The sequence below is a fragment of the Anolis sagrei genome, chromosome 3 (assembly GCF_037176765.1).
Source record: "Anolis sagrei isolate rAnoSag1 chromosome 3, rAnoSag1.mat, whole genome shotgun sequence".
Taxonomy (NCBI): Eukaryota; Metazoa; Chordata; class Lepidosauria; order Squamata; family Dactyloidae; genus Anolis; species Anolis sagrei.
The window spans coordinates 78,079,844-78,099,740 of NC_090023.1; the positions used below are offsets into that span (position 1 = coordinate 78,079,844).

General features: G+C 37.8%; 1 protein-coding gene across 19 annotated transcripts in view; it reads left to right on the forward strand.

Annotated features, from left to right (window-relative positions):
* The window catches only part of CASK (calcium/calmodulin dependent serine protein kinase), a 145,048-nt gene that overhangs the window by 84,262 nt on the left and 40,889 nt on the right, over positions 1–19,897 (forward strand). For 14 of the 19 annotated variants that reach the window (XM_067466729.1, XM_067466732.1, XM_067466738.1 and 11 more), the window contains exons 10-15: positions 2,488–2,587; positions 7,480–7,497; positions 12,243–12,364; positions 14,532–14,609; positions 18,082–18,162; positions 19,204–19,392. In XM_067466729.1, the coding sequence (XP_067322830.1) occupies positions 2,488–2,587; positions 7,480–7,497; positions 12,243–12,364; positions 14,532–14,609; positions 18,082–18,162; positions 19,204–19,392 (588 nt within the window). The remainder of the gene's footprint in view (positions 1–2,487; positions 2,588–7,479; positions 7,498–12,242; positions 12,365–14,531; positions 14,610–18,081; positions 18,163–19,203; positions 19,393–19,897) is intronic. The other 5 variants (XM_067466726.1, XM_067466741.1, XM_067466730.1 and 2 more) reach the window with 1 other exon arrangement.

Genomic DNA, 19,897 nt, shown 5'->3' on the forward strand with positions numbered 1-19,897 from the left:
TGAAATGAAGCAAAGGCAGCTGAACAAATCTTGCCAAGAAAACCTCATAAGGTGTAAATTACTTGAAGGCTCACAACAACAGGTGAGCTCTCATGGAAGATCTCAGAGTGCCATAGTGCAGAGTCAATGACACATTCCCTTCCCCTATAAGTGCAACTGAAGAGCCATTGTCTTTATTGATACTACTTGTGGAAACAGAAGGGTAAAAATGTCTTTATTTTCACCTGAAGCACAAACATTATTTGTTTGTCATCCCCACTGGAATGTAATGAGACAAATAACAGTGCTATGTTTTTTGTTTTTTGGGTTTTTTTCTGTTTTGTTTTTTTTTTTAATTATCATGGAGTGTCACTTCATCAAATAACTTTTTGGCAATACAAATATGTAGCAGTATTCCACAAGCTGTAGATCCCGATAAAATGGTGATATTATTTTATGTAATTCAAATATGTTCTGCACCAGGTAATTCTTTAACTCAACCAAAAGAATCAGCTTTCCAACGATTCATTCGTGCCAGAAGGGTTCACATTCTCTTTTTTGGTCTGCAGCAGTCATACTTTTATTTCTTTAGAGGTTACTTCAAAATATCTCTTTGCAGTTGTAAATTGTCCTTTTATGTCTTCACAAATTGTTATGTTCCAGTAAGAATGTAGGACAGAACAAGCTTTTCTGTTTGCTGCCAAATAAAGTTGAATTACTTGAAAGTACCTTTTTGTCCACATGCACTACCGCTTATTTTGATGTCAAATTAAGTTTTTAATGGTCACTGTGAAGTCCCCACTCTTGTATTGGCACCTGAATAAAGCCAATTACAGGAACAGCCTACATTTGTAGCCTGGGATCTGATGGTTGTTCCTTGCTTTTTTAGAAGAGTTTTGGGAAGAAATTCACTGTGGTGACCCCCCCCCCCCCAGCAGCTACATTTTCAGAGCACTTTAGAGAAAATTCTTTGTGATTCCTTCCCAGTATATTATTTCATGTACAATGTTCAAAGGCTTTTCTCATGTTCCCTATTAATGCATAAGTAGTGAGATTGGTGACTTGTGTTTTCTGTCATTTTTAGTCAAAATATACAGAACTTACAAAACACTAGCCAGTGTGCCTGTTTTAGTGTAATACATCTTATTACCTTTTGCATAAAGACAAAATAATGCTGTATCTAGATTTTATTTTTCTCACTAAGATTGCCTTGGGTGTTCAACTCGCACAAAATGACTTTATGTCTTGGCCCCATAACACTGCACAAAACGAGCAGAATGTAATCCATATACATGAGTAGATCATAGAATCATTGAGTTGGAAGAGACCTCATAGGCCATCCAGTCCAACCCCCTGCCAAGAAGCAGGAAAATTGCATTCAAAGCACCCCCGATAGATGACCATCCAGCCTCTGTTTAAAAGCCTCGGTGTATTGTGTCGAAATTTGGTGTCAATTCATCCAGTGGTTTTTGAGTTATGTTAATCCCACAAACGAACATTATATTTTTATTTAATAGATGGTTTTCTGTGGGTGAGCAGATGGTGACTACTGGATGGCATATGTTCTGTATCAGCAGCTAGAGCTGATGTGGTCCACCCAATGCAATTTTCTGAATCGGCACCCCAGATAACCAAACTGAATCTAAAGTTGACCAAAAACCGATTCGTAATCCTTTTGGTACTAATGTTGGAGAGTGCTCCCTGGTCAAGTGTTCCCTGGTCAAAGCTGTCCCTGGTCAAAAAAAGGTTGGGAAACACTGCTTTAGAATCACAGAATCATAGAGTTGGAAGAGACCTCATGGGCCATCCGGTCCAACCCCCTGCCAAGAAGCAGGAAAGTTGCATTCAAGGCACCCCCGATAGATGACTATCCAGCCTCTGTTTAAAAGCCTCCAAAGAAGGAGCCTCCACCACATACTGGGGCAGAGAGTTCCACTGCTGCAACAGCTCTCTTCTTACTGTTCATGTGGAATCTCCTTTCCTGTAGTTTGAAGCCATTATTCCACGTCCTAGTCTCCAGGACAGCAGAAAACAAGCTTGCTCCCTCCTCCCTATGACTTCCCCTCACATATGTATACATAGCCAACATGTCTTCTAATGGCTGACCTTCTACCTGATTCAGGCAGCCTCACTGTGATAGAAAAACATTTTTCATGTGGAAGGCCACATATTTCCGATACCTTAGCTATCATGTAAGGTTAGAGATACTTTTTGAGAGAGGAGTCCTGTGAATATTTTATTGAAGATACGTGCACTCCTCCAGGTGTGTTAGCTTACTAACAATCTCCATGTAAATGGTTTATGGCACAGAAGGTGTAGCTTGCAGTGTTCCACTGGTCAACTCTGTTTTCCCCGAATTGCCTCTGTTCAGCAACCTGTTTTACTTGTTAAGAATCATCTGGTTCAACTCAGTTCTTAAATTAGTTATGGATTAAGGATTATTGTGATCAAGATTTTATGAGGGGAAATTAACAATATAGTTTTAACTTGAACTTTTTATTTATTTAGGGTGCAGTACTAGCAGCAGTGTCAAGTCACAAATTTAATTCTTTCTATGGTGACCCCCCTGAAGAACTCCCAGACTTTTCTGAAGACCCTACCTCCTCAGGTATTTTCCTTGAAAGTATTTGAATCTCTCACTTTTTTCAGCATTATTACTGACTTCAGATAAAGACATTTACTTTTGGCTAAATGATTTCAATTCAGTTAAATTCGTTTTCTTGAATTGCTTGACATTTTCTAAAGAGTGTAGTGTAGGTGCTTATTCAAGGTATCCCGAGAAAACAACATGGAGATGAGCTTACTGTTTAATCCTTTTGAAGCACTTAAGTACTCTTTTTTGCAGAAACAGACATAACTAGATCTTCAAAGTAGACATTGTATGATATAATCACCAGACAATTTACAAACAATATCATGTTTAAGCCACTTGTTGAGGAAAAAATACCATGCTATTTTTAGACCAACTTTGATGACAAAAAAAATAAAAGTAGAAAGACCACTATCCACTAATTTCAATGATGCAAAAGTATTTAGACCAGTGGTTCTCAACCTGTGGGTCCCCAGGTGTTTTGGCCTACAACTCCCAGAAATCCCTGCCAGTTTACCAGCTATTAGGATTTCTGGGAGCTGAAAGCCAAAAACATCTCGGGGGCCCAGGTTGAGAACTACTGATTTAGACACATAAAAGTTCAGTGCATACATACAAACACAAATGAGGCCAGTAAAACATAAGATCGTTACATTCACATTGAAAAGAAATAATTTGTTCTTTTTTCAAAAGATGAATAGACCTCGGAGGTTCAAATTCAGGGAGAGCGCAGATGAGCTCTCTCTGTCAGCTTCAGCTCCCCATGCGGGGACACGAGAGAAGCCTCCCACAAGGATGATAAAACAACAAAAAACATCCGGGTGTTTCCCCCGGGCAATGTCCTTGCAGACAGCCAATTCTCTCACAGCAGAAATGACTTGCAGTTGCTCAAGTTGCTCCTGACACAAAAAAGGGTATCGTATTAGTTATTGTGTCTTTACTACAGTTTAGTAGACTCCAAATCCTCGCACAGTAAATGTTCTGGTTTCTTTACTACAAATGAGTAAAAAAAAAGTGTCACACTTCAGTTGTCCCTTCTGAGGCAGGCAGATTGGATTTCTCGAGCCCCTTCCAACTGAAGTCCATATAGCAGTATGGACTTAGATAACCCAATTCAAAGCAGATATTGTGGGATTTTCTGCCTTGATATTCTGGGTTATATGGCTGTGTGGAAGGCCCCGCAGAAGGTTCTGGAAATAAAAGTATACCTGAAATAGTACTGCTGAACTAAATCCCAACCACAATGCTCAGTCTGCTGCTTACTTCTAGCATATTGAAAAATCTAGTGGATTAGAAAGTTCTCCCAAACTCTCTCAATGTTCCATGAGGTTCAACATGGGTTTTGTTTTGGTCTTTTTATGGTGTTAACATTTCCTAAGAATTAGAACATATATTTATAAGAAAGTCTACCAACTTGTGTTCACAACTGTAAGAACTAGAAAATATGTTTACATTGTTGTAAGATTTTTTTAAATTCAAGAGGTCTTTTTATTTCATTTGTGGCTTTAGAAAGGAATAGCTTTTGACTTGTTCCTTTTTCTTGATGGAAAACATGAGCCTACTTGCAGTACTGTGGTGTCACTTTCCTGTTCTAAAAATTCAAATGGTTTCTTTTGTTTTCTGTATATCAGCATGATTTCACTTCCTTATCTGAAGATACCAGCTTGTGGTGAAATGATACATTGTTTTCCTATAGTTATTTCTCTTTACATACATAGCTTTGGATAATTAATTTTCTGCAGAGCCAGAAGGAATTGTTTATTGCCCTCAACTCACAATGCCCCCTATATCACCTGGTAAGAAACCATGTTGCACTGCATGGTGTTCATTAGCAGAAAGAGTACTGCATATAATTTGATTTCCCTCCACCTAAAATGTCAGTTCCTTCATTTTTGCTAACCCCAAGAGCATGTTTTCAATAGCTTGACATTTCTGGAAGTTTTATATTTCTGAATATACCAACCCAAAAATAATTGCTTCCTGCAGGCTGGCTCTAATTCCCTAAAGGAAGACAACAGGCAGGAATATCTTACAGTCAAATTCAGTAGGACATCCTTGGCAAAGTATTTCTTTTCGCTTTTTAAAAATAAAATGGAAAGAATATGGAAAAGTCCTCTTACCCCTCAGTTTGCCAGTAGATGGCAGGCAAATTGAACTTTCTTTTACTTAATAAAAACAAAATGTAATTAGAATTTTGACTGAATAAAATAATGCCATATGCTGTTTTTAAAACATTGGGCCATCTAACTATGTGGGTGTGCATGCATACATGTATGCATTTCAAATTAGACATTTTGGTTCAGAGAAAACTTTAACAAATATACAACTGATTGTACTAAAACTTTTCATCTTTATTTTTTCTTGTGTTTTACTTTGCAAAACAGAACTTTGTTTGTAAACTGATATAAATATATGATTTACTATGAATTGACAAAAGCTATATAGTTTTTCTGAATTTGAAAATTAGTCAGTTTTAAAGGTAAAGGTTTTACCTTGACATTAAGTCTAGTTGAATCCGACTCTGGGGGGTGGGGCTCATCTACAGTTCTAAGCCAAAGAGCCGGCAACTAGTAGGTTGGCAGAAGCTAGCAATGGGAGCTCAGCCTGTCCCGTGGAGTCGAATTGCCGACCTTCCGGTCAGCAAGTTCTGCAGTTTAGCGGTTTAACTCAGTGCACCACCATGACCCCATTTTAGGACCTATTAAAAGCTTCAACTGTAATAAGTTTACATTTATTCATCTTTAACACTGACATTTTCAAAGATTACATTGTTTCAGGTATTCTGCCAACAAAACACATTACACATAAATATAACAACAAGTTGCAATATCTTAAACTTAGCTTAAAATATTTAAAAAGAACATTTGTCCTTTTTTGCCCTATCAATTTTTATTTTCATCATTCAGATCTACTGAAATACAAACAGAAATCATGGCAGAAGACACTTCTGTGATTAGAGTACAAAATAACTAATAGTATTTCTTGCAGATACTCCTTTGCTACTTCTCAGTTTTGTCACTTACTGTATATACTCACATATAAGTCTAGAAATTTTAGTCGAAAAATCAACCCCAAAAACCTGGGTCGATTTCTGCATAGGTCACTGTTAGTAGTGTACCTTAACTCTTATAAAAATGTCTCATATGCACAATTGATTAGCGAAAGGAATATCCCAGGAAAAGCAGCAACATTCTCTACTAGCTTTGATGCGATGCCACTTCTAGCAATTTTGCAGGAAAGTAGTGGCAAGAAGCCAGAGGGTTAGGGTTGATTTCTCCGTGAGTCATATCAAATATTTGATTTTGATCTTACTCATTACTATAATCTCTCATAATTTTATCAGGGACTTTATTGAGTATATCAGGGAATTTTCATTTCATAGGCTGAATTATTTTTATTGCCATGAAAAAAGTCCTGAAAACATAAGAGAACAACCTTTCGGTTTTTCTGGAAGCATCCCATTACAGCTCATCAAAATACAGATGCTTACTTTTCCTGCAAATGTTTATTTTGTAGAGCATATGCTACCACTTTATACATATCCTTTTCCTTTCCTTTTCCCCAAAAAACTTCTGGTTATGTGTAACTTTTCTTCTGTTTCTATCCTCATATTTTTCTCCTTTCATTGTGTTTGTGTGCCAGGTTTTGATTGTACACCTATAAACAAAGTTCAGTGATACTTCTCTTCCTAGCCAATATCATGCAAAGTTGAGCACTTGAAAAATACGTTATATCCAATAACAGTGTGTCACATTCTGTCTTTGTTTTAGATACTTTTATACTACAAGAATATATTAAAAGACTCTAATGTTCTAATTTTGAACATGTTTATTTATTTATTTATTTATTTGATGCATTTATTAACCGCCATTCTCAGCCCTTTAGGGCGACTCATGGCGGTGTACACACATATAAAAGACAATTTACAGAGAGGCAATTACAACAACATATAAACTACATAACAATTACAAACTACACTAAAAATCCGCTTCGTCTCGTAGTGGAATCATAACCAATCTCATATTCCTTGTTCCATTCCAGTCATCTTTACCACATTGTTATAGCACTTAATTAAATGCCTTCTCGAACAGCCACGTCTTGAGGCTTTTTCGGAAGGACATGAGGGAGGGCGCCTGTCTGATGTCTGCAGGGAGAGTGTTCCACAGCCGGGGGGCCACCACTCTCCCTCGTTTGTTTCTCATAATCAGTATGAAGAGGGATCTTGTAGCATTTTAGAGATTGAGTGAATTAAGTTGGTAGCATCGGCTTTTGTAGACTGAGTCTACTTTTTCAGATGCAATTCTATTTGCCATGATTTCTTAGCTGAGGAATTTTAAGATTTAGTTATATAAACTATTTCTGCCATAATTTTGCTGATAATGTAATTATAGAAACAAATCCCGATGAAACATTTCTTTCAATTAATAACAACTCAGTATTTTAGAACTATGATTGCATTTTCTGGCACAGTATGGTGCTGGCCTCGGCATGCCTACTCAGAAGTAAGGCCCACTATGTTCAGTATTTGGTGTGTTCCAGGTAAGCATACATAGGATTGCAGATTAAATTTGACAAGACCATGATGTTCTACTTTATTTATGCTACCAGTTTTCAGTATTCAATATGTAAAGCCAAGGCATTCACTCATTACTATCCCCAAAATTTATAGGAGAAACACTATGCTTGTGTAATTTTTTTAAAATACTAGAAACTGACATGTATGCGCATAGAGCAAATATATCACATTTATTTTGTGCAGGTGATACATATTAAAATACAGTTATTTAAATAAATACAAGTTTATGTGTCTTTTTGTGGCTAAGCTGGTGTGTCATGTACAGCTTTTTAAAATGCTTATGTTGAGATCTTTATGCTATTTGTTGTTTGTCCTAATGCTGCCTTCCTGCTAGGACTTCTAGCTGCAGAAAGTAGGTATCCCTTTGTTTTCCTCTAAAGCTTTGCATTCTGCTACTATGTTTGGCTTTGTGTGTTTAAATCTGCTTTTTCTCCTGTATGGGTATCCTAGTTTTAATACTGCCTGCGTATTTTAAAACAACAGAAAGGTTTAAAAACTGCTTCCAATGTGTACACTATCTGATAGATAAATATATTCAGATTTATTTTTAATAGAAAGCTGATTTAAGACAGTATTAATTTCATTGCAATGTCCTTTCCTAAGCAAGATACAACTCCTGATTGTAATAGGATTCATAGGAAAAATGGAGGAGCTTACCTTAACCTTATGGAAATCAGGAGTTGTGTACATCCTGACTTTGCCTACATCTAACTAACACTGCTGAAGTTAAAGATCTTGTATGCTTTGAAATGCTTGGAGGGAAAGGAGGAGGATTTTTAATTAGTTTCTTTGGTGCTTAGCTAAAGACGAAAGCAATTGGGTTTTTTTCTTTCTTCCCTCAATGCAAAGGTTTGGGGAAACATATATAGAACCTTCAACAAAATGATCTCACTAAATATTCATTCCCCAATTGGAACTAGAACATCATCTATGACCAACTGGCTGCATTTGATGGAGACTATAATACAAAAGATTGGCCAGCCACTGGGTTAAAGGAAACTGCTGTAAATATGATAGAAAGCTTTAGCATCTTCCCTTTTCAAATCCAACTGTTGCCAAGATCAACCAGATGCAGACAGAGCATGTATAACACTTCAAGAGCATGTTTTTGTTTCAGCATTGAACTCCAGTGGATAATAAGATCCTAACTGAGGGGGGAGGGCAGACATCAGAACACAGCTCCTGAATCACTTGTCATACAATAAATGTTAATAATGTATGGCAAATCAAAACCATGTACTGTTAGACTAATGAATTGTGTGATAAATGTCACAAAAATTCTACAGAATTAAAAAGAAGAAGGAGTGAGGAAAGAGAAATATTGTGTACAACCTTAAGCAGCTTTATTTTACTTTTAGATTTAATGAATCATAATCCTGTTTCTATATATGTTTTGATGGACTGTAAATTTTAATTAATGTTTTATGACTCTTGTGTTATTGAGGTGGATACATAAACATATTTCTGTAGGTCTCTTTTGGTATACAGATGTTTCCCATTAGTCTCACTAAGGGATCTGCAATTCTTTGAGGCCAGATGGGCGGATTGTTCTTTGCTCCATTTGCAGACTAGAGCAAAGGTAGTCAAACATACGGGAAGACACTGCATTTCTAAACTGCAGCACAAAAAAACTGAGTATTTCTCTAAAATTGAGACAACTTTCAGATATTTGTTTTAAAGTGGAATTGGTCTTAAAGAAGTATCATTCTACTGTTAAACTTCAAAGAAAAGCACCACTTGCCAGTGGAGGCCATGAAAATAAGCAGAAGAGCCTTGTGTACTCTCATCGAGCTATGTGGTTATCAGCCCTGATCTAGAGAGCACATTACTGCAATTCAATCCATGAAAAGTCACTCATAAGGACTGTTCTGTGAAAATTTCTGATTCATGTCCCATAATAAGAAAGTGGGAAATACTTAGGGAATAGAAGAAAATGCACCACAGCAAATGGTATAAAAATGTGAATCTAACTTTAGAGGGGTCATTGTAAACCCATTTAATAAGTGCCCTCTACTCATACAGCATGCAGGCTTGGGCTTTGTCTTTAACATACCTAGAGTTCATGAATTCATAGATATGGTATATGCTGCAGAATTCCCTCTTTCTGTGTGCCACATGTGTCTCTTTGAGACGAGTAAAAGATGGGAGCTGCCAGGTGAAACAGAGACACATGGCTCACGGTAAGAGGAGGATCTGGCACCATTGCATTTACCCTACAAGTCCCAGCTCATCTTCCTTTATCTGCAAATTTCCATGATACTTTGCAGATAAAGTCACTTAGATCCGTTCTGTCTTGGATGTTATTATTGATGCAGTTACAACAGATATAACTGTTGCTCATGTTTTTGACGCAGTTAGAATGGATGTAACTGTTGCTCCTGTTGCTCCAGTGTTGTTTAAACTTACTCCAGACAGACAAGACAGAGGTGCTCCTGGTCAGTCAGAAGGCAGATCAGGGAATAGGGATTCAGCCTGTGCTATATATGATTACATTCCCCCTGAAGATACAGATCCACACTTTGGGAGTATTACTGGACTCAGTGTTGAACTTGTGCACCAGCTGTGCCTGTTCCTTGAGATGCTGGATCAGGCCACAGTGGTACATGCCTTACTTAGTTACATCCCATTTGAATTATTGTTACGTGCTCTATGTGGAGCTGCCTTTGAAGAGTGCTTGGAAATTTCAACTGGTCCAAAAAGCTGCAGCCAGGTTAATAACTGTGATTGGCTACAAGGAGTGGACAACCCCCTCTGTTGCAGAAACTCCATGGGCTGACATTTTGTTTCTAGGCACAATTCAGGGGTGATTTGAATGCAATATTCCTGCTTCTTGGCAGGGGGTTGGACTGGATGGCCCATGAGGTCTCTTCCAACTCTTTGATTCTATGATTCTATGAATCTATGAATTCAAAGTGCTGGTTATGACCTTTAAAGCCCTATACAACTCTGGTCCAGGCTATTTGGTTGATTGCATCTCCCTGTGCAAACCTGTCAGAGCCCTGCGGTCCTCAGAAAGGGCCCTTTTCTCAGTCCCACCTCCATTGCAAGCCCCGTTGGTGGGAACGAGAGGGAAGACCTTCTTGGTGACTGCCCCTTGGCTCTAGATCTCTCTGCCCAGGAAAACCAGAATAGCCCCCTCCCTTATCCTTCCAGCGGCAGGCTAAGTCAAAAGATGCTCTGGTTTTAGCTATGAATAGGTTTTTAATTGGTTTAAAGGGTTTTTACTTTATTTTTAATATTGTTTATATTTAATTTAATGTTAATGTTTTTCTATTTTTAGGTTTTAAATTGGATCGCATTGGTTTTACTGTAAACTGCTTTGGGTCTCTTTTGTAGAGAGAAAAAGTGGGGGTATAGATGATGATGATGATGGGGTGTGTGTGTGTGTATGTGTGTGTGTGTGTGGCTGTGTGGCTTGTGTCTGTTTTTTCCAGTACCTCCCTTCTTTTGCCTGGGCAAATCAGACACACATTATCACCACATGCATGTTTGCAAGGCAGCCCCATCTTTGAGAAGCAGGCATGGCATAGGTGGTGACAACCTTCTTTCCACCCCACCCCACTCACCTCCTGAGGATGGGACTGCTGGGTGAAAGGCAGGTGTTGTGGTACAAGCTTACGAATAGCCAAAACTATAAATTTAAAACCTGGAGCTATGAAGAATGGGCTGCATTTTGTTCTTTCTATTATTATTTCTCATAATTGCACATTAAGAAATCATTTCAAATCATCTAGAGATCTAATTACAGGTTTTGAGCTTTCTTTTCTTCACCTTGATTTAGATCATACTGAAAAAGAAATTGAATCAAATATTTTGAAATCTCTTCAGGAGAAAATTATTTTAAATAATAAAATTAAATATGTATTGAGAATGTTATACATAGTTTGTTCAGTCTTCTGTTCTCTAGTTTTCAGTTTGCCATCCTCAACAAGAGGTATGGTAGTTTTTAATATGTACATGTTATAGATCTAGAATTGAGAAAGTAGTTTGCTCAAGGCTATAGTAAGTTCTATAGTTTAGAACCCAAAATTGCAATACTATGATTCCAGGAGGGTGACAAATAGAAACAAAATTATCTCACCCACCTGGGTTTTAGACATTGACTATTTGCCAACTTTAGAGGGTGACATTGGGTATTGGATCTATACTTCTTGGTTTTTCCCACACAGCACAATTTTAGATGGCTCTCTCAGAACTCTTAAGAAGTTTTGTGGGGGTGCAAAAAAGAGGGATAGATGGTTAGAAGTACAGTTAGATCTCCTTATCCATGGATTCTATTTCGATAAATTCAACTATCCACAGTTTAATTTTTTAAGGCAAAAGAAAAAACCTTGATTTTGCCATTTTATATAAGAGACATCATTTTAAAATGCCTTTTTATATAATGCAATCTGAGAGTCCACAGATTTTGAAATCCATGCATATGTGTGAGGAGGTCCTGAAACAAAACCCCAGCAGATACCAAGAGCCCATTGTATGGAGATAAGAGTTGAAGTGAGCCTAGATCAGCTAGATCTGGGAATATGTTCCAAATGCCTATTATCATGGAATGAAATTTATTTCAGAGCACACCTAAATTAATTTTGCCAATTCCTTGCAACCAAAGCGTTATTTCAAAGCAAAGAAACAGTAATAAAAACAACTAAAACCCCACAGATTGGGGAAGGGGGGTAATCCTACCAGCAAAAGCAGAATAGGATTTTGTAGTTGAACATCCAAGTTGAACCTCCAAGATCATAGCATTCAGTTTTTCTGTCCACCTTTCAGATTGTAACCCTAAAACTAATGTTAAGACTAATGTTCTTTTATCATATTGTATTGATGTCTTCAGAATACACTTGGATTAGGGTAGAACCAGATTTACACACTTTGTATTGGTATACCATATTGTTGTACAAAAGTGATGTTGTAAAGCTTCTGCAGTGTTTCTGAAAGTGTTTTGTGTTTAAATTATTATGAAGTTCTAAAATATGAAGCATAAAATATGCATGTTATTCAGATAACAATTGCCCTGTGAACATTGTAGCCTTTTGATCTTGTTTCATTCACAGTGTATCAAGTGAAATATTTTATTCTTGTTTGTCTTCTTGACTATAGGAGCAGTTTCACAGGTGCTGGATAGCCTAGAGGAAATCCATGCACTTACAGATTGCAGTGAAAAGGACCTAGATTTTCTACATAGTGTTTTCCAGGATCAGCATCTTCATACGCTACTAGATGTAAGTATATTTTTTGTGCAAAAACATAACAGTTTTCAAAATAACTAGAAAGATGACTTCTTCATTGTAGGAGGAAAAACCTTTCAACAATGTGCTAGCTGTAGTTAAATTACACTCAGCAGGTGTAGCTATCCAAGATAGAAGTGTGCCCATTTGTATTCTATGGAGAAATATTGTCAAGCTATTCAAAGAACCAAGACTATGGTGAGAGAGCTAATGTATTAATCAGATACATTAAAGGATATTGGGACATTAATGGGGAACTGTTCAATTTGTACACATTTTTCTCCAAAAGCAGTAAAAGAAAAACTGCTTAGACCACATGTGATTCCTGAAGTACCATTCCAGATAGTGAGTATAGACATTTCTAGACTATTCTCTAATTTCATCCTGTAGTTGACTATTTTTCAACTTATCAGAAATGCTGGGTTTGTCTCACAAGACTGCATGAACTTAAATCTATAGGCTTAAATCTGTGGGTGTTTTTTTTTTCTCCAGGGATAACGGTGAATGGTAATAAACACTTTATTGGTTAAGAATGACAAGAGCTTGCTAAAGAACAAAGGCTTGAGAAATGTTTGAGTAGACTACAGTATTCTAATAAAATGACTGATACAGTAATCCAGACTTATAAAGAATGCAGAAGATGCATATGTACAGTACTTTATATTTGGGCCTTCTGAAATAGTTCGAGTGCACTCATTAGTGGAATATTTTATTTACCTATACAAATGATAATTGACAGAATATTAAGTAAACGTACATTAATCATTATTTTTAACATGCTAAAATTCCTGCTGTTTTGCATAAAGACAAGTTCAATAGGCAAAATATGTTTATGATTTAACAGAAACATCTTTTCATCTACAAGAAAGAAATCTAGTATGGGTGGCATCTAAAGATTGCAAGGAGGGGTGGCTCTCTGCTGTTATTATAGCAGAATGTAAGCAACATCATTCAAGTAGAGCCTTGAGAAGGCTCTATTTGTAGTAGGATATAGTATGTGCTGATATTTATTTCTGAAATGTTTTCAACAAATATACCTGTGACTTCAGGGGGGTTACACTCCCCCTGAAGTCACAGGTCCGCAGTTTGGGTGTCCTCTTGGACTCATCACTTACTCTTGAAGCTCAGGCGTCGGCGATGGCCAGGAGGGCTTTTGCACAATTGAGACTCATGCGCCAACTGCGACCGTGCTTCGTGAAGGCGGATCTGGCCAGGGTGGTCCATGCCTTAGTCACCTGCAGATTGGATTACTGTAATGTGCTCTATGTGGAGCAGCCCTTGAAAACGGCCCGGTAATTCCAACTGGTCCAACGGGCGGCGGCCAGGTCGTTACCAGGTGCTCCTTACAGGGAGAGGTCAACCCTCCTGTTTAAGGAGCTCCATTGGCTGCCGTTCATTTTCCGGTCCCAATTCAAGGTGCAGGTGCTTACCTACAAAGCCCTAAACGGTTTGGGACCCGTCTACCTGCGTGACCGCATCTCCGTATATGAACCCACACGATCTCTCCGATCATCTGGAGAGGCCCTGCTCACGATCCCACCTGCGTCGCTAGCGCGATTGGTGGGGATGAGGGACAGGGCCTTCTCCGTGGTGGCCCCCCGACTCTGGAACTCTCTCCACAAGGATATCAGACAAGCCCCAACACTGGCAGTCTTTAGGAAGAGCTTGAAGACGTGGTTGTTCCAGTGTGCCTTCCCAGAATAGGAAACTCCTAGCATCATGTCCCAATTGCACTTTACTAGAGATTAAGATTGTCTGCACACCGCACCTATCTCCAAAAACCTATCCATCTCAACTGTCATGTTCAGCATTTTAAAATTTTAATCATTACATTTGGCCCGGCCTTAATTTTAAATGTGTCATGGTATTATTGTCTAATGTTTATTGCTATTGTTTTAATGTTTATTGCTTGTTTTATGAGTTTATTTATTGTTGTATTTGTTATGCTGTTGTTTTACTGATGTGTTGGGCCTCGGCCTCTTGTAAGCCGCACCGAGTCCTTTGGGAGATGTTAGCGGGGTATAAATAAAGGTTTATTATTATTATTATTACTATTAATATTATTATTAAAGATATTATAAATATTATTGTTATCTTCAAAGTAACAATAAACTTTAAGAAAAATGTATTTACCTTTCGTATGGATTTTTTTCTCTTTTAGCTTTATGACAAAATTAACACAAAATCTTCGCCACAAATCAGGAATCCACCTAGTGATGCTGTGCAGAGAGCCAAAGAGGTAAGTATTTTAAAGCTTATTTTAAATCTTTCAAATATAGTATTCTATATTCCAACTCATTATATTGTAGGACTCGTCGCTGAGCCTGGAACCCCAGGTTTCGGCGGTGACCAGGGGAGCATTTGCACAGTTAAAACTCGTGCGCCAACTGCGACCGTACCTTGGGAAGTCTGACTTGGCCACGGTAGTCCACGCTCTGGTTACATCCCGTCTTGACTACTGCAACGCTCTCTACGTGGGGTTGCCTTTGAAGACAGCCCGGAAGCTCCAATTAGTCCAACGAGCGGCAGCCATGATACTAACAGGAGCGGGGCGCAGAGAGCATACAACTCCCTTGCTATACCAGTTCCATTGGCTGCCGATCTGCTACCGGGCTCAATTCAAAGTGCTGGCGTTGGCCTTTAAAGCCCTAAACGGTTCTGGCCCAACTTACCTATCCGAACGTATCTCAGCCTATCAGCCCACCAGGACCCTAAGATCTTCTGGGGAGTCCCTGCTCTCTATCCCGCCGACACAAGTGCGGCTGGTGGGAACGAGAGACAGGGCCTTTTCTGTGGTGGCCCCTCGGCTTTGGAACACCCTCCCCATAGAGGTACGATCAGCCCCTTCGCTGATGGTGTTTCGGAAAAGACTGAAGACATGGATGTTTAAACAAGCATTCGGTTAATCCGTTGCGACAAATTTGATGACTAAGGATTGGTACTCATGGACGATGAATTTTGGATTGCGATTTCAGTTACGAGATGCTTGGGATTGTTATTGGTGGCCCAATAACTTGTAGTGTATATGTGTTTCATGTTTTTATGCTTTTAAATTGTATATTGTTTTTTAAGTGTTGTAAACCGCAATGAGTCGCCGACTTAGGCTGAGATATTAGCGGTATACAAGTGCATAAATAAATAAATAAACTTTAGCTGAGTCACTGCTTACATGTTATGCCTGATACTGCAGCATGTTATAAAGTGTTTTGTGTTCAGCATGAAAGGATTCCTACTATGGGTGGATACACTGTGGACCTTATGCAGTTTGACACCACATAAGTTGCCATGGCTCCATGCTATGGAATCCTGGGATTTATAGTTTGATGAGGTACCAGCAGCCTTTGACAGAGAAGGCTAAAGTCCATAGAAAACTACAACTGCCAGGATTACTTAGTATTGAACCATAGCAGTTTCAAGTGGTGTCAAAATGGATTAATTCTACAGGGTAGATAACCCCTGTGTTATTAAGGTTTTCTAAAATAATTTATGTTGGTATTCTAATAAAGTTTATCCTACTGTGTAAAAACTATGGACAGCTGAAGTGTTTAAACAATTATCCTAAATGGCTGAATTTCCTCCAGCAAATCTGGTTCAAAACTGCTATTAAAAATATAAATATACCATTTTCAGTTCCTATGTTGGAGAAGGCAGGATTTGTATCAAACCTAAAATCCCAATTTAAAAGACACACTAACATGATATTTCAGATTTGGATTTTTATGAGATTGTTATGAGAAATTGCTTTAGCAAACTAGGAATGTTTTGTCAAAACAAGGTAAATGAGGTGTGTAGAGTGAGGAGGAATAATAATAGTAGTGGTAGTAATAGTAACAACAACAACAATTTTCAACTCTAATAAAAAAGTAGAAGTACAAAAGAATGACAGAGGAGGGTAAAAAATGTTGAGAGGCTGCAAGATTTGTATGGTGCAGAAAGCATAACGATGTTGATACTGAGAAAGTCTCCCCGAGGAAAGAATTTCATGAATAGCATGCCATGTCTACCCTTTGAAGCATCTAAGATACTTGAGGCAAGCATGAAAACTTGACCTCAGCACAGAAACCACACTTCTCATCCCAATGTACTTTGAGAAAATGTTTGAAATATAAAAGTAGCAAATAAATAAAATACTGTTTATAACATGTGAAATTAATTGAAATGTACAGGGTGTGACAGAGAAAACACATGGTTTTGAAATACCCATAATTTGTTTAATTTGCAAAATACATCATACATACATACACAGAAAAGAAGGTACATCCATGTAGTTAAACACAGGAACACTTAACAGTTATGCACAGAAGATAATATCTGGAAGATGTCATCCATCATTTCAGACACATTTATAGCCGCTGAGCAAAGTTATCCATTGCACTCACTAACAGTTGCACTGACACAGCTGCGATTTCTTGACAAGTAGCATCTTTTAAGTCCTCTACTGTGTGTGGTTTTCCTGCATACATACTTACTTTCACCCCCATAAGAAGAAACCACAAACCAATAACTCGGGCGAGCATGGGGACCATGCAACATGAATTTCACCACAGCCATTGATGATCTCGCCGTGTGCGCAATTGCACCATCCTTTTGAAACCATATTACCACATGAAGTCCATGTCTTATCATATCAGAATGGATGAAGTCATTTAACCTTGCAGCATAGCAATGTTAAATGTTATGGTGACGTCATTCTCTACAAAAAAAAAACAGACCAATATTCTGACCTGTGGTTCACCACACTATACCGTAACCTTGGGGCTATGGAGAGGCCATTGGTACAGCTCTTGTGGGTTATTCACTGCCCAGTACTTAGAGTTCTGTTTATTCACTGAACCATTCAAGTAAAAATGTGCTTCGTCACTCATCATTGCTACGGCATTGTCAACTTCAGCCAAAATGGTGAGCATTTCCTGACAGAATGCTTTATGCTGTGTGAAATCTCCAGCATTCAGCTGCTGCACAGTCATTATCTTGTAAGCATGGAAGTGCAATTCTTACAGACCAACTTCTGTGCACCACAGAGAACATCGCAAACTAGCAAGAACTGTCCACTTCACTGCTTCCATGTTTACAGGCATCCGTACACTTCAGGAAAGGCCCGAGTGGCTTCTCTTCATCACGTTTCCTGTGGTCGCACTAGAGAGTTGTGATCGGGCATCACTCCATTGAAGTTTAAATGTTTAAAAGCAATGCTTTTCGGTTTGGAAAGTTTAGCTGTTTACAAGAAACGTTGCCCGGGGAACACCCAACTGTATTTACTCAGTCTTTGAGGAGGCTCTTTCTGCGTCCCCCAACATTGACATGTTGTCTAAAGAGGCGTTATACTGTTGCCACAGATTGACTGTTTCTAAAAAAACTGCTCCATGCAAACACATGGTGTTCTGCAGTCCATAACAACATGGCTACTGAAACAGCAATATCTACATTGGTGGAGGTGGATGATCGTCGCCTCTCCCCTTCCAATGTACTACCCATTTGAAAAACATGTATTTCCTCTGCACCACCCTGTACATAGCTTGAAGTGGGAGATTTAATTTAGAACTCGCTGTTACACCTGTCCAGGGGTTGACATATTGTTTTTAAACAATTTGCATCTGTCAGATTTTGCTATTTTAGAACTAACAATCATTTTATAAGATTTGTGACTGATCAAGAAAGAAAGGGTTTATTCCAGCAAGTAGTTAATTGGAATATGCTGTTTTGATTTACAGGTATTGGAAGAAATTTCATGTTACCCAGAAAACAGTGATGCAAAAGAACTTAAACGTATTTTAACACAACCTCATTTCATGGTAAGCATTTCTTGCAATGATAATTTTTTAAATCTTCGTCTTCTGCATTAGGACAAAAAATAGTGCACGAAACAACAAAAATTGGAGTAACAGTCTTGCAAACTGCACAGAAATCTACATAGTCATCAGAAACAATAAACTTGTAAACTGACTAAATGACAAAGAATGTCACTAAGTGACTCTTTTATATTCTTGTCATCTCAGACCTATAATATTCAAGATACAATTATTTTGTCAGCTCAAGGCTGAATTGCTATATACACTTAACTAGGAGTAAATTCCATGGAACTGCTGTAAACTAAGCTGATGGATTTTTAAAAGGAAATGTTATGAAAGCATCTAATAGTACAGGAATACCTGTCTTCAGTAATATCAGGTTAACATTTGCAATCGTGAATTTCCTAAATATTGTTATTTAAATTTATTTCTAACTTGCCTTTACACTGAAAATGAAATAATTATATTGCATTGTGGTTAGTAAAATCAAATAGGGTCTGTGTTCCAGAAGGATCTGGTAAGACAGAGAGATAATTGTTTGAATTCTAAGGTAACATGTAGAGGAAGTATTTATTGTTTATTTTAAAGATTTGTCTATCACCCTTCAACTGCTTACAGCGAAAATATATAAAATGCAACAAAAACATGCTGAAAAAAGAAGAAGATATAGATAATGTAGAAACACAGACAATGATATTACCAAATGAGGTTGAGAAGTGCTGAAGCTAACAGGCAGCTTTTGTATGCTATCCTTTAATCCTTATTTTTAGGGAGTCAGTGGTAAAAAGCATTTCCTCAGCATTTCTAAATGGTATAATGTTGCGCCTGTTTCTCATAACGTGGGTTCTGCAATCATTTTGAGTTTGTGTGCTAACAACAATTATTAAGCACATACAGAAATACTGACAGTGACTTTGATTTTAAAATCTGAGAAGATGATACAAAATTGTAAAATAGAATTCTTATTTCTATAGGACTTGATAATTTTGTGTTGAATAATAGGCACAAGGGATTATGGAATGTGTTGATTGTATCTTCTTCCAGGCCTTACTTCAAACTCATGACGTAGTGGCACATGAAGTTTACAGTGATGAAGCGTTAAGAGTTACACCACCCCCCACGTCTCCATATTTAAATGGAGATTCTCCAGAGAGCGCCAATGGTGACATGGACATGGAGAATGTAACAAGAGTACGGTTGGTTCAGTTCCAGAAAAACACAGATGAACCAATGGTAAGTAGATAGCTGCTATTAGTTCCATTTGTAAAGATGTATGAGATACATCTAGTTATTATTAAATGTGAGCTCAAAACTCATAAACAACACAGGCCACCTAGTTTGAGACTGTTTTTCATTATATTTTGAAAGGCAAAATTCTTATTTTCTTTCTTTTTTCTTTTTAATCTGTATATGTCTAAAACTTAATAAACATTATTTTTAAAAATCTTAAATATTGTACAGATTTTCTTAGTTACAACATAGCATTTTCCTAACATTAGAAGCAGACATTCAACCTTAACTTTTCATGAATAGTACAACTGCTTACCTCGTTTTACCATAAATTCACAGCTGGCTACTGTTGTTAAATGTAATGCAGGGTGGGAAACCTCTACCATTCTATATGTTTTGACCTATGGCTCCACAATCATTTACCATTGGCCGCTGAATAGGAACTGTAGGCCAAATCTACAGAGGGAATGAAAAAAATGCCCTTGGTGTAACTTGTCACTTATTCAAA